Raw genomic sequence first — 15,040 nt, forward strand, 5'->3', positions numbered from 1 at the left:
TAAATAGACAAGAAGACAGACGAAGTGGCCCAGATTCCTCAAAGACCTCAGCATCCACAATTGAGGCCAGAGCAAACAGCCTGCTTTCAGACTCTTTTTATTCTAAAATGCCTGGCCTCAACATACTTTACCGTGTTCAAAATTGAGTCTAAAGGTTGCAGTGAGTCTAGGTACAGATACAGCCCAAATCTAATGGTGAGTACTTAGGAAAATCTGACCCAATTCCGCTATAACGTTTCTGTGTGGTGTGGAGCCTTGGTTATAGCATCAGCAACGTCAAGGCAAAGCAATCGATACAGAAAAATATGCTCACTCAACTTCAGGGTTAGGCAAAAGAGTAAGGGAGGTGTTATAGCAGGGATCACCAAGAAGAAAGCAAATATATTTTGAATTTCAAATCCATGTTCCTTTGCGAAATGGTGGGATGCCTGCTATCAGTTTTGGTGAAAGCCATGCTAGATCCCAGGCCATGAGTGTGGATACCAGAGGCTGAGAGTCTATTTCTGGCTCTGCTCTGATAGAGTCCACGTGCTTGGATGAGTCACTCCACACCCTTTCACTTTCCTTTTCTGTGAAAAGGGGTTACCTGTCTTTGAAAAATGCTTTGAAATTGATGATGAAACTGCTAATTGATAATTCTCTTAAAAGAGTCCTCAAATAGTAAAGAGCTCACCTCAATACACATAAATGTGCCATAAGGAAACCATTAGCTCAGTCAAAAAAATTAGCAGCTCTAAGCACAATCCTGTGTAATAACTGATCGGTTTGATCCATCTTCAGGGGTGAACTTGTTATCTTGGTCAAAGTTCTGAAACTAGACGATTTCTTACAACAGTTATGTAAAACTAAGAATTAATCTCTTCTTTTAGCAATAAAATCTTACCTGAGGTTGCATTATGAAAGATAATGTCTTTAGCTAGGTAACAGCCTATAGAGATATAGGGGAGTATTATTTGGGGATTCCTATATAGCAAGAAATTCTGAACAAGGCTGTTACTGCTTCTTGTCACATTAGTTTTAAAAATAAATACTATACTTCCACTAAGGAAAAATACGTATTACACATAGTCTAACCTACAACAAACAGTTTGGGAAGACAAGTGAAAATGTAAATTGTTGCAAACAAAAATTTAATGGTGTCAAGTACGCTAAAATGACTGGATACCAGTTGATCATAATGAAATTTAACACATCTTAAAATGAAAAGTGGCTTTAAACTTTTTTTTTCCATTTTTTTTCCTTTTCCTTGTGTTTAGAAATGTTGAAGTGAAACACACTGACAATTTGAACACCTTTTCAAGTTGAGAAATTAATCAAAACCAACCTTTTCCTGCAGAGGTTTCATTTTCAACCAAGTAGGCCTCTCCTGATTAAAGAAGTTGCATAAAAATTCTTAATCATCTCTGCACAGGAGCACTGCTGTAGCTGTTAGGTGATTCATATCTGTTTAAGAGACAAGTTTCATAACCTATAGATGTGTTGTAAGAATCATTATGAGTATCTCTGTCCAGCAGCCGTCGGATGGCACCGGGGCAGTGTCATCTCAGCCGGAGAGGCTGCCAGGTGGAGATGGCACCAACCAACAATGCGCATGAGCCCCTTCTGAGGAGCGGGGGGACACACGGCCCGTTTACTCCTCAGCTGACTACCTGAGCTCTGCAGCAGGTTCCCCGCAGAGCTTGGTGTGGGGACAGGAGGCACGAGTTGGCCCTTGCTGGGCAGTGCCCTCCCTTCCCCTTGTGGGGTGCAGGGAGCTGGTGGGAGGGAGGCCCTGGGGTCTCCAGCCATGGAAACCAACTGTTGAGCGAGAGCTTTATGGGGGGACAGGGAGCAGGAGGACGAGCACGGGCTGTTGGAAAGGGGTAAAGTGGAATGGAATGGCCAGGCACTGGGATGGGAAGAAGAGGAAAGATTTGAAAGAAGAGGGAAGAGAGAGGAACAGTGCAGAGAAGCAGGGTGGAGTGTCTGTAACTCTGATGGCTGTGATACCCAGTTGTGAATTTTTAGTAGAAGGCTTCCAGTAGCACCAGGTATAAAAAAAACTTGATGGATTATTATACGTGAAATACTGAATTCAATATTTTTAAAAGCATGTGGCTCTTGGAAATTGTACTTTGCTAGCTCTCAGGCCGTAAGAGCGGATACTCTTGGGCTAACCTGCAGGGAACTTCCTTCCTCCGTTTGTAAAGGAAAGAAGGATGTGAAGATATGTATCTATGCGCTGTGCTTCCCCCCACCCCCAACACACAGGCTTCTTAGTATTGGTGACTTTATCAGCTTTGCTTCAGGCATCATCTCTCTTGTATTCAAGGTTATCAGACAGACATGAACTAGGAAAAAAGAAATCCAGCTTTTGACTCAGACCCTTAAAAGATAAATGATGTAACCCCGAATCCAGCATTACCCTTACACAGATCTTTATAGAAGATCAGCAGTTGAGTACCAGAACTGGAGGTCAGTGTTTCACCTTTGAATCACCAGATTAAAAAAAGGATGTTTCTTTCAGTGAAACCTGCACAACAGCATAATCTTACAGTTGTGTATTGACAGAGAGCCTTCAAGGCAGCTAAATACACGTTTGTAGCCATGCTTCTAAATGTTAACTTTTTTTTTTTTTTTTTTTAAATGCTATCACAAATGTTGAACTGTAGGGATAAGGTGACAGGATGCTGCAAAGTGTGAAGTGTGCTTGACAGTTTAATTAAGAAAACAGCTAGCTGGTCTAACATATTTTTTCAGCGTGAAAACGACCCCTTCTACTGCTTCTCCATGTAATTCTTTGCAGGACAGTATCATGAGGCTTTTTAGCTAACACATGGCATTACTGCCAAGCTGAATTTTGCACAGGACCTGATCCTGCCCCACCCTGCAGGGGGAGGAAGGACAGCGTGCAGACAGGTGCCACAGCTGAAAGAGCTGTGGGCTGTGCTGGAGCCTGGCCATGCAGACCTGCACAAATCCCTTCACTCCCCTCTGCTCAAAAAGTCTTCTGTAACATGGGGACCTGCTACCTCAAACCGGTCGCTGTGGGCCTGCTCAGTCATGCTGGGAGCTTCGCTCAGCTCCTGTCCAGCTCTCTGGTGTGCGCTGGGTGAGCAACACATGGGGGCTCTGACACAGAGAGGCTGCACACAAGCCACACGTTCCCAGCGAAGAGGCCTTGCTTACCCCAGTGTGTAACTCAGCTAGCACAGGAACACCCATGCTGCTTTTTGGCAAACAAGGAGACTCATTGCAAGGCTGCAGTTTAAGAAAGATAAAACTCATCTTAACAAGAAAATATAAAGCCTTGTTCAAATTAATCTCTTCTATCCAAGAGCAGCCTCTCCTTACACAGTGAGCGAGCATAAAACTTAAAAGCATCAAATGGCACTTCCATTCTTAAGAAACAATGCCTGCACTGGGTAGAAAGCATTTCAGATTCATTCTTTGGAAACAGTTTGTGTGATTTCTTCTGTTTTTCTTCAAGTGTGATTCTGTTTTTCTTCAGCACTGCTTGCTGCTTGGGGTGTGTGGTTTGACACTCAGCTTGTCAGTTTAGCATTTTGAGATTGTGAGTTTTTTGAAGAGGGCACATCTGTGGTTATAGAAGAAAAACAAGAAGCATCAGATGTTCAGTATACAAAAAGCAGAGCTTGGGAGGATCTTAGAAATGAATTGTTAGCAGAGATGACATGTATCTGACCCAGAGCTGTTGAGGGCTAATGTGTTATCTGCAAAATCACTGATTTTCCAAGTTTTCAAATGCCCTCTGGAGAAATTATCTTAAAAAGGAAGAAATAATTTAACTGCATTTCTAGTTGTGAAATTTTATAATAAGCCAAGGATCTTAAGCAGCAAAAATATCTGCTTTTTTTTTTTTTTTTTCGGTAGCAAGAGCCCATAGTTCAGGAAAAAAAATGATGTCTTCAAAAAAGCTTCTAAGTGCAGGGCTTCTCTTAAAAAATCAGAGATTGTGATTCCTAAGCAAGGCATATAATTACCAAGACGATAGTTTGCTCTCATTTGCATCAATAGGAGCTTTGTCATCAGAGCTTTAAGCAGTAAAACTACTGCCCTTTTGAGAACAGAAGGGAGTGTCAGGACTGTGGCTTAATCCCCCATATTACTCCTTTAGACAACTTGGACACTGCAGCAAGAGCCCAGGAATAGTCAAGCTGGTGGACATTTAACCAGTCTTTGTGCAAGAAGGACTAAAGTCAGACTGTAGAGGGCTGCAGGCTTAGGTGGGTTTCTATGTAAAAGTGAACTGGATGTAAAATCAGAGCCAACAGCATTTACACCAGTGTCTGCCTTTGTTAAAATGCAGTGATTATTCTAGCTTAACTAAATGCATTGTTATCAAAATACCTTAATATTTTCAAACTTAATTTTTAATCTTTCTCTCCTGTACTGATATGAATTCATGCTCTCTTTTCTGGCTATGCAGGTAAATACAGGATACCAATACAGATTTGCTTATGCCATCTCAGTGAAGTATCTTTAATGAATCACATGGTCATTCCTGCTTTGACACTGTGTCTTCCATTAGGAACACCCAGGTTCCTTGCACAAGAAGTGCAGGTGTTCTGAAGCCACCTTCTAACACAGAATTCCTAAGTGATGTTTTAACATGTCAACTGTCAGAGTTACATACCTATACTTTGAACTACAGCCAATCTTGCTGAACCAGTACTAGCCACAGATTTGTAGCCATTTATTCTATTTGTTAGATTAACAAATTGAAATGTCTGCAAAAGGCTCTCACTTGACTGGATAGTGCATGCAATACAGAGATGTTTACGGAAAATCCTGCTCAGTGGTAAATCCTGATTAGGAAACGTTATCATTTTTTTGCATAATAGGTGAGATAGACATGCCTAACATATGGTTGCTATAAAATACCTTAGATGAGTCAGATCTTAGCTGGCAGCTGTAAGCAGGGTTGTTCTGGCTTCTCAGATAATACTCCCAGTTATGATCTTTTTTGTTACTTAACTGCTGTTCTGTTAAATTATATTAACCTGATTTGTAGACACTCCCATTTGAGTAGAACAAAAAGGCAAGATTTATGATGTAAATCCTAATCTAAGCGTGTGCAGCTTATTAAAGCTGTATGCAAAGTACCTCAAACTCTCTGCAGTGATGACTAATTCTAATCAAATTGCAGGACTCTCCGGGAAGCTGCTGCTGTCCCCGTGTGTTCAGTTCAGTTGCATACCCCATGAAATTTAAGAGGCTAAAAGGTGCCAGAAATGGCACTGACTTGATGTGGCTTGCGATGATGCACAATGCACCAGTCAGTAGCCCTGCTGGCTTTGTTCTCCGATCTTTGCATGCAGCTTCTGCAAAAATGTGCTAAAGACTTTTGCCTTTAAAGTCTAGATAATCCAAGACATTCTGGGGACTGACTTCTAAGGGGGGAGTTTTCATAGTGGCGAGATGCGGCTGCCTTATGATCACCAATGATCAGCTCTAGCCCGCTCTTGGAGAAGGGAGTCATAAGGGAGCTGTTGTCCTGGGGTAACTGCAGGACAGCACAGTAAAACCAACACACAGCTGGATGTCTGAAGAGTTACAGGGGCCACACTGCATTATTTGGACTGATAAGCCTTCCCACACCTAGGATTAAAGTCTGCACATTCAACTATGGTAGCAAAGTCAGTGGGAAGATGAACCTAGCTCACAGATCTTGGAGACACTGGTCAGGAAGGTGATGGCTGTTTTCCCTGGCCTTCCCAGCCCTGCCACTATTGTTAATAGTGATGCTGTACTGACAAGACTGTTATAAGGAGGATGCCCAAAAGGTATCTTACAATATTGCCCGTTTTCCAGGGCAAGAACTGTTTAAAAAGGCTTATCCTTCTTTCTCATCTTTCTTCTTGCTAATGATTACTCTTTTTGGCTGATCTTGTCTATTTTTTCAGAACTCCAGGTTGCCTTGATCCTTGCTCTACAGCTGCAGGCAACCAAGGGGGAACAACCAACATTTATCACACATGTCCAGATTAGCCACTGAGGCAACATATGCTTTCACTTGCTTTTTGAAACCAGAGTGCTCAAGCGAGAGCTACTTGAAGACACAGGTTTTCAGCTCTCTCCCCCCACCTCACCAAATCCTGTTTAGCACCACAAATGCCACAGTTCACGTTCTACAGCATCTTTCAGGCAGCCCGTCCCAAAGCACTGTCTGCAGTCTGTGCAGAGAAATGTTTCTAAGATGAAGCATCAGAAAAAGAAAGCTCACAAGAAGAGAAGTCTCGAGCAATATTGCTTTTTGTCTTTGCTAATGGAAGGCACACCCACTTCCTCTGACTCTAATCACAGGACGACTGGCTGTCGGGGGTAGTGATATGCAGTTGAGAAAGAGATCTTTCTTTATAGGTGCCTAGCCCTGCCTTGAATACCATCTGCTGCTTATGGAAACTTAAGACTTGCCAAAGAGAGGCTGATTCTGTGTTTTCAATATTTAATGCTCATTGGAAATGACAGTTCAGCATTACCTGCTATCCCAGTGAGATCAAGCTAAACCCTACCCACAGTACTGGGTGCTTGTAAGCAATTGCAGAAATAAACATCAAGTTTGGAAAGCTTAGAGACAAATTGTAGAACTCGAGTGTAACCTTGTGGATGTACTTTCAACACACTGGTATTGTTTTTTTCTTTTTTTCCTAAAGACTGCCACTCACTTTAATTCTTTTGGTTTTAACTCTCACGGGCCAAGAAAAAATTCAGTGTGAAACAGTAGCCATCAAAAGAACTGAATTGGATCAGATTACTAAGAAACTTCCCACTCTGCATGGAAAGAAGGTCCCCATTCAGTGCCACGCTTTATTACTAAATAAATTACTCCAGGGACAGTCAGTCCACTATGGTCAAAGTTCTCAGCTGACTTTTCTGCTTGCTTTCTGCCACCAGGGAGTAGGGGCACAGGCGTTAACACCACCAACTTCATACACTGCTCTAAGGTATGATTTGGAGAACCTAAATTTAAGAGCATCACTTACCTCTGAAGTGAATGGAGACAGGCAGGTACCTATGGTTGGATGCCTAAATTTAGAAGGTGTGAAAACCGCTTTCCCTGTCTCCCTTTCTCTTCTCTCTGATGTGTTAGTCTTTTTCTCTCTAGCAGTTAAAGGTCAGCTGAGACTTAATGTCCAGCTGAGCTGCTCATCCCTTCTTGCACTTGTAAAGTCCAGATTCTCTCAAATGACGGAGAGAAGGGTAGGACATGCAGGTTCAACACAAAGATTAACCGGACCGCTATTTGCCCTCCCACCAGCCACAACAGATGCCTCACTTTTAAACCACTCACTGGGACTGATTAGTGAAAATACTGGTGAATCTTCCATGTGTTGTGTGGACACAGGCTTTGAGGCCCCAGATACATCTCATGTACATACCGTGCTCTTTGTTGCTCCCTGCATCACCCTTTAAAGCCAGGGTAGATGTAACTTTCCAGTCCTGGGTTTAAGCAGCAGCACAGCTCCGTCAGTTGTGCGGCTCTAGAGGTACTATGGCACTTCTTTGTTCTGGTAGTCTTCAATGAAATAAATCAAGCTCTCCTTTTCCTGTTTCAATGTAGAATTCTGCATTACCATATATAAGCATAACATAATTTGCAAACTTTACAAAGATGCAGGGTACTCTCTTCGAATACCTAATAAAGTACAGGTTGCGTTATGAGTCACCCACTTTCCTGAATCACTCTGAATCCCTTTCCTTCCCTCCAAAACCCAAGAAAAATCAGCAAGCTTGGTCAATGCCACAAAGAGTTGATCAGCAGCAGTGAAGGGCTCTGCACTAGGCAGTTCAGTATGACAGAGTGCAGTACTTGCACTGACAGCATTTACAGGACTGTGAACTGAATTTTGGTGTGAAAATAGCCACGAAAGCTTTTCCTCCATCCCCTTTGGCCAGCACAAAGTCTGCTTTGAATAACTTTGAACAATTTGACTTTCTCTATATATGTGGTTTAAATAACACCGGTCTCTTCCTCAGATTACTTCATTACATCTATAGAAAACTCAGTAAGAAATCTGTATCTGCACTATGCAGGTCTATGTCACACATTCCTCCTTTGATGCTGAGAAGCTGCAATGAAGCAGGCTTTATTTTAAGCTTTAAAGTGTTCTTCTATTCTTTACTATAACCATTAGATACGTCAGAAAAAAAAATCACCATAGAAGTCTGGTTTCCTCCCTGCCTTCCTGCTTTTAAAAGCAACACATCACACCATATTTGCCCTGCTACAGGTCCACTGCTGGGCAGGCTTGGCTGCTTTCCATGGTCACAGCAATGGGCTTCTTGTGACTTTATAACCCTTATGATCTAAGCAGCTGATGGCTCTACCAAGCTCATGCACCTTGCACAGAGCTGTTCCAAAAGAGAGGTTTATGTCCCATCTACCCTAAGCCCCAGATCCATAATGTTCCTACACACCTGTAGCTCACAAATAAGTCACTAAAACTTAAGAGTACCTGAGATAAGGCTCAAACCCACCACTGAACCAAGTGACAACTGTTCTCATCTGCTCAGCTAACATAGGAAGGAAAAATGGTGAGCATAGCAGCAAGGCCACAAGGAAACAATCCTCCTGCAAACATCACCAAAATGAGAAGGTGCGAGGGAAAGTGAGCTGAGAAAGAGTAAAGTCTGTTAAAGGACAGATAGTTGTAATAGCAATTAGCTTTAAGCTCATAAATGAGGTCTAGATTTGAACATTTCTAAGCAGTTAAGCTGTTACAAAACATGCTCATAAGAAAACTACACAGATGAACTTATTTTTTTGTGTGTTTGAGTTATGCTCTTTGTACAACCAGTTAAGGCCGATAGTACAAAAGATCCTTTTGAGATGAGTGTACAGCCTTTCTCCCACTCAAAAGTAAAGGGTATATGTATACTTTCTGCATTTATTTACATGCGTTTTACTCATATCTTAGGGAGATTAAATAATTAAAGGTAAGTAAGTGAAGAATATCCCTTCAGGGCATTTCCAGCATATTATAGAAGTCTTTCCTCTGGTCTGGTGAAGGTGGTCATAGAAGGCAAAAGGTTCTGCTGTTCTCTTTAGGCAAGGAAAAGCACAAGTGTGCTTGCTACAAAGCAGCCAATGAGGAGATGCAGAAATCCTGGAAGCTTCATTTTTTGAGCTGCTAAGGCAGACGGTAAAGGCAGTTGCAGTGAACACTGATGGAGAAGTCTTGGGGCCTGTGACTTATTCAGTCTTATTACAGGTTCACACGTTTCCTCCACAGTAAGTGCTGAAGACCAAGCCTAAAAATAACTAACAAAAAAATCACACCACCAAACTGACAGGAAGTGTAAAAACTTTCCAAATGAGAGGCATCGAACCTGCTGAAACAGTCATATTGCTGGTAACACTTTCTAGGTGTACTCAGTATAGCAGCATTATCATGGGGTAGTTGTAATCTTTGTAGAAATATATTTAACTTCCAAAATCAGAAGCAGAAAGAGATAAATCCAAGGTTTAAGTCTTGCTCAGAGTATTGTACCTATTACTTAGTCTTCTCTAAGCTTATGTTTTGGTGAGGTCTTGTCCCTCCTTTGCATATGCATCAAGTAAAAACTTTTCCATCATGGTACAAAAACCAATGTACCTTCTATCCAGATTACATCACACATTCTTACGAATTTGACATCAGACATGCTCTGATCACGATGCATATTTTTCTCCTGTTGCATACTTAGAAAAATGTATAGCTTTAACTTTGCATTAAAGGTCTTCCTCATTCTAAATCTTCGCTTTTACAAGTTATACTGCACATAACTTCCCATGACAAGGTAAGGGAAGTCAAGCATCACCTAAATGAACTTTACTGCACAATGAAGCTTCCAGGGAAAAGCTACATGGGCTTCCGTGTGCCAGGGGCAATCAACTTATTTATCTTTACTATCATGAAGGAACTACACGGCAATAAACTAATTAAGTGCAGGGTTCCCTTTGGGTGTCCGCAGAAACAAAACAAAATAATAAACTCTTGTTTTTCAAATGGAGTTGCTATGTAGCATTCCTAGCAAGTCTTGCTTCAGCCTTAACTAGTGGTGCACCAGCAGTTACAACTTTCTTTCAAGTCTCTCAAAGGACAGTGTCCTATGAAATGAGAACAATGCAATAAACCACATTATGGAATAATTAAGAATTACTAGTGGATTAGTTTTAAACTGCATTTTATAATCAGTGGCAGAAGCAAGTCTAAACACAGTTTAAACAACGCAACTCTTGAACGAAATGGCTACTAAAAGACCAAAATTAAGTTTTTAGTTATTAAAATATAAAGCCCAAATTAGGAACAATTAGAGACTTTAACTTTTATATAAGTTCAAAGACCACCCCTCTTCTCAGAAACAGCAAGAGAAATGAGCTATAGATCTGGCATTTTTGTGTGTACTGTTGTCATCATTCTTAGAGTGCCGCTCCATGCATTGGGTCAGCAGGAAAAATGGCAGCAGCAGTGCTCTCCACGTGCCAGCAAACTCCTGGAGACAAATTGTGGCTGAAGATTTCCAAAGCAAGAAAAAAACAAACCAACGCAAATTCATTTCTACTGCTTTTAAACAGGTAGTTTTCAGGTGATCCACATTTTAACTAGTATTCATGCACACCCTGAACAACTGCTGTTATGGGCAGCTTCTCCACAAGACTTCAACATCCTTATTTGTAGGAAGGAACTGAAATAGCAGAAGTGCAAGAAGTACAATTAACACTGAATTTCATTTTTAATTTAAATACAAGCTCCAGCAATTGAAGGTGCTTTTTCATTCTCTGTGCCACTATTTCAGATAGTAGGAGAGGTTGGGATGATCACCTTATTCTGTGGGGAACGAAGGAGTGAGATCGATAACGTTAATACACTAACTACTTAATTAAATGCTATAATGCTGTTTTCACCAAATCAGTTGAATATGATCAACATAAATAAGGTATTTGCTTTTAATTTTTTCAGCCTAGCCAGAATGCAAACAGTAATCTCAGTATTAGGCAAAAAATACGTGGCTTTTAGCTCAATCTTATATCACAAAGACTGAACATAACAATTTCATTTTAATAATAAAAGCCCCGCTGAGACTTATCCATTGTAGCCACACAGATATATATATATATATATATATTTTTTATAAACTGTAGTAAAACTTGAGTAAAAATTCCTCCCAAAAGCACAGTAAACCAACTATATATTCTCAAAAGATTAAAGTGATAAGTAAGCAGCTGGCATTTACTGTAAGTGACAAAACAGTGACACTCATTTCCATACCACATCTATTTAATTACCTTAAAATGAACTTTACACATTTTCTGCTCTGGCTGATATGATCTGTAGTTACTGTGCATACTTACAAATTGTTGAAAATCAAACCTGTTGTTTACTGGTTTAGTTTTAAGACATACAAAATAATTGAAAATTGACTGACTATTCAAGTAGGCTTTCCTTTCTAAATATTCTTGTTAAACTTTCCAGATCTTCATTTTTGAAATGCAGTTCTTCCAGCAACGTAGTCAGGAACTGTGTGTACATGGGGCTCATCTGAGTGTTCTTAAAAAGTGGACTCGTTTGCGACAATCTGGCAAAAAAACAAAAATCAACATATTTGATACAGAAAAGCAACTTTTCAGCTTTAGATGTAAAAAAGGCAAAGCTTGTGAGTTTGAACAACTGTATTGAAGAAAGCCAGTTTATAACATCACACTTGATTCATTACAGTACATAAGATTGTATGGATTATATAAAATATGACCTGTACTGAAATGGGAATTTTTATGAAGATGTAGTGAAACTAAAAACCAATCGAATTTTAAAAAAATGGGCTAATAGTTTGTACGACTCTAATCAGTTGTATATTGATGTTATGTACACAAACAAAATTCAGAACAAAGTGCAAAATGTTATACAATTTCAAATAAACAAGGAAAGATATCAGTCATTATTTTCTTCTTTACCAAAAAGCTCCTAAACATTTATACTGTAAAAGTTATATAGGTCTTTGTATGAGTAAAATATAAAAGTCTATAGTAAAGTAACCAAGAAGGATATTTTATTATTATTAATAGAGCTCCTGGGCAGAATTTGTACTTAACTGGTAAGTCACACACTGTCAGACTAGATAAAGACATTCAAGAGGTCCCTTCTTTCGAGGTCCCTTCCAATCCCTAACATGCTGTGATTCTGCGATAAGAGGGTCACTTACGGATGATTCTCCCCCTGTTCTGTAAGCCATAAACCACACAGTACGTCAACAGAGCAAACACATTTTGCTTAAGTCGAGATTTCTCCAAACACGTAGAAGCCTCTCACAGAGGCAGTTTGGATTATGATTAATTTTAATTGATGCACATGGGCACATGAGACATCAATTAAGTTCTCAAACCGAGTAGCAATTTGAGTGAGTAATCAGAGCAACGTGATTCCTTAGTTTTGACGGTCTGTATGTTAAAGCAGTTTAAATTATACCTCTTACACACTGAACTGTTTAAAAAACAGGCTTTAGGAAAGCCCAACAAAGAACAAAGCTAATTTTATAAGAGATACTAAAGGGATACTAAACCTCAGTTCTAAAGCTGGTACTAGAACAAAGATTTGCTGTAGCGAAACTATTTTCTGTTTTGGTAACAAAATTAAGTGCTTAAAGCCTCAAAGTGCCTGCAGTCTTACAGTGCTTCAGAAAAAGAAGAGAATCAACGGTGGGGTGGAGGGAGGAAATTATATTTCTGAATTCAGCTCATGCAGTTTAACTTTAAAATTCAAACAATATTTCGAGGTCCCTTCCAATCCCTAACAATTCTGTGATTCTGTGTAATACTTGGCCTTTCAAAATGGACTATTTAGGAACAGCATTTTGTAGAAAATCTTCTATTTCTTTTATTTCTATTTCTTTTGTAGAAAATCTTTCTATTTTCTAAACTGAGTAGATGGAGCTCATCCAGTTTCCATTGATTTTAAAAATTACAAAGAATGGAAGCTGAAAGTAGTTGCCAACTAGGACAACAAAGTATTTGCGTGACATCGGACAATGGAAATAAATAGGGCATTAGTGCAGATCCCCAAAGAGAATGTTATTTATCATCTGAAATCACTGAAACTGCAAGGCTCACATTATTGTATATTGCCTTTAGTTCCAGAACCAACAAGAACAGCAACAGAAGGCATCATCTTCAAAGGATCCCCAAGCACACATGCAGAACGCTGTTGCTAAAGCGCATCCCTCCGCTGAGGAGCCATCGCCACGCAGAACATTTACAAACATCGGATCTGGATGGAGGTGAGGTTGGATGTTGAGCTGTTGGTTTTCAGTTGTGCTTTCATTTTATCTGAACCTATTTTTATCCTAAAGTACTTTCTCCTTCTCATAATTCTAATGCAAAATATTGCAAAGGTAGTAATAGCTGAATCTAATTCCTAAGCACAAATATATATAAAAAAATCTTAAATGAAGAAAATAAAGTACTAAAACTTATGCCAAACATTAAGTAACGTCAATGCCAAATATTACTCACAAGATGACTTAATGCAAACTCATATCCCAGCAACAGGTGACAGAGTTATTTTAGAACATGTTTGGAAATTATGTACTTTTAATAAGAAACTCATGGTAGTCTACAGCTTCCTAAAAACCTTCACAGCTCAGAGGGCCTTTAAGTGAGCAACAACTGAGAGTAATCTCCCTGCAGTCATTGATAGCAAGACCATCTCCACTTGAAGAAAGATGCATAGAAAAGAAGATTATTTTAAATTAAGCAAAAATAGTGACAGAACATGAAGGATCTAGCAAGACATAGTAAATAGAGTCTCTTAACACAAAAACAAATTTACAAAAAATGCTGATTAACAGACTGTTAATGATTTAATGATAATTTATCTTCAGTTTCTTTTTGGATTGCATTTCGATATTTAGCTAAACATTTCAACTATCAAATACTGACGTTTAGTGAGGACTTCAGGAGATGCTCAAAGTAAGGACATGTGGAAAGAAAGAGATTTATGTACAAACTCTGCTCTGTAAGCCCTCCCACAAAAGAGATATATTCATAGTTAGATTTGTGATTTTTGGACTGAAGCCACTAAGTTTTGTGATGTACTTCATGGCAGACAGGCCTGAGCTCTTTCCTGGTGAGAAGTGCAGCAGGTACTATTCAAACTGGTACCCGGGGCTGACAGTCTGGGGGGGAGTGGAGGATGTGCTGACAGAGGATCAGAGCGACCACTTCAGAGCATTAGTCTGGAGACAGGGACAGCTGAGAAAGATGCATTATTACCGGTCTTCAATTTGCCCTTCTCAGCATTAAGTAGGTTGTATATGAAAATGACCGGTGGTGTGAACAGTCATGACGTCTGAGTGCAGGGGCCAAGTGGCTGTAATGTTGCCAACTGCTCTCTTGGCAATGTTGTGGATTTACGTGCGTTTTTAGCTGAATTTTCGTCCTCCTGCCTCGAGCTTAAAGAGGACATTAATAAGGATGTTATTTTTCAAAAAGAGCAGAAAACTTATATATATATATATTTTGGAACTGCAGTCTGTGATATTATGTAATTTAATGAATTACATAAATGTCATAACTATCAGACCCTGTTTAAGACATTCTGTGCAAAGAGCAGCTATTATAGCCCACACTAAGAAAAAGGTATTATTGTTGTGAGAGAAACTGCCAGGCATTAAATATCGAGAAACAAAGTTAAAAAGGAAAGGACATTTTAGCTGTGGATCAATCTTTTCTCCTTACCTGAACTTTGTTTAAAAACTAATTAACCTACTAATTATCTGATCAACAGGATACTAAATGAAAAAGTAATTTCACAGAGGCATGTGGAGGTTTCGAGCAAGTAGTTAAAAATTTTGTCTAGATGGGACAATGTGTTAAACATTTATGAATATACATATAAACACTTTAATTTTGGAAAACTCTGTCCTTTTGGTATTTAAATGATGCTTTAACTTGTCATTTGAAAAGCAGTTATCATCAAGTACTTTTCTGCTTTTAAGTGGCTGTTGGAACAGATGCGGCAGCTTTTGTCTGCACAAGGTACAAGCAGATGTTGCTGATGTG

At 39.6% G+C, this 15,040-nt stretch overlaps 1 protein-coding gene across 6 annotated transcripts in view; it reads right to left on the reverse strand.

Moving 5' to 3' along the window:
• The window catches only part of RPAP2 (RNA polymerase II associated protein 2), a 61,771-nt gene that overhangs the window by 13,670 nt on the left and 33,061 nt on the right, over positions 1 to 15,040 (reverse strand). For 2 of the 6 annotated variants that reach the window (XR_011739792.1, XR_011739794.1), the window contains exons 12-14: positions 11,413 to 11,562; positions 7,383 to 7,550; positions 1,325 to 1,443 (exon numbers count right to left, since the gene is read on the reverse strand). Coding sequence is in view for 2 of the 6 variants with exons in the window: in XM_065842213.2 (XP_065698285.2) it covers position 10,814; positions 11,413 to 11,562 (151 nt within the window). In the remaining 4 variants the exon portion in view is untranslated. Of the gene's footprint in view, positions 1 to 1,324; positions 1,444 to 2,627; positions 3,578 to 7,382; positions 7,551 to 10,537; positions 11,563 to 15,040 lie in introns of those variants that run through there. The other 4 variants (XR_011739795.1, XR_011739793.1, XM_065842213.2 and 1 more) reach the window with 4 other exon arrangements.

The sequence above is a fragment of the Patagioenas fasciata genome, chromosome 6 (assembly GCF_037038585.1).
Source record: "Patagioenas fasciata isolate bPatFas1 chromosome 6, bPatFas1.hap1, whole genome shotgun sequence".
In the NCBI taxonomy this organism is placed as follows: Eukaryota; Metazoa; Chordata; class Aves; order Columbiformes; family Columbidae; genus Patagioenas; species Patagioenas fasciata.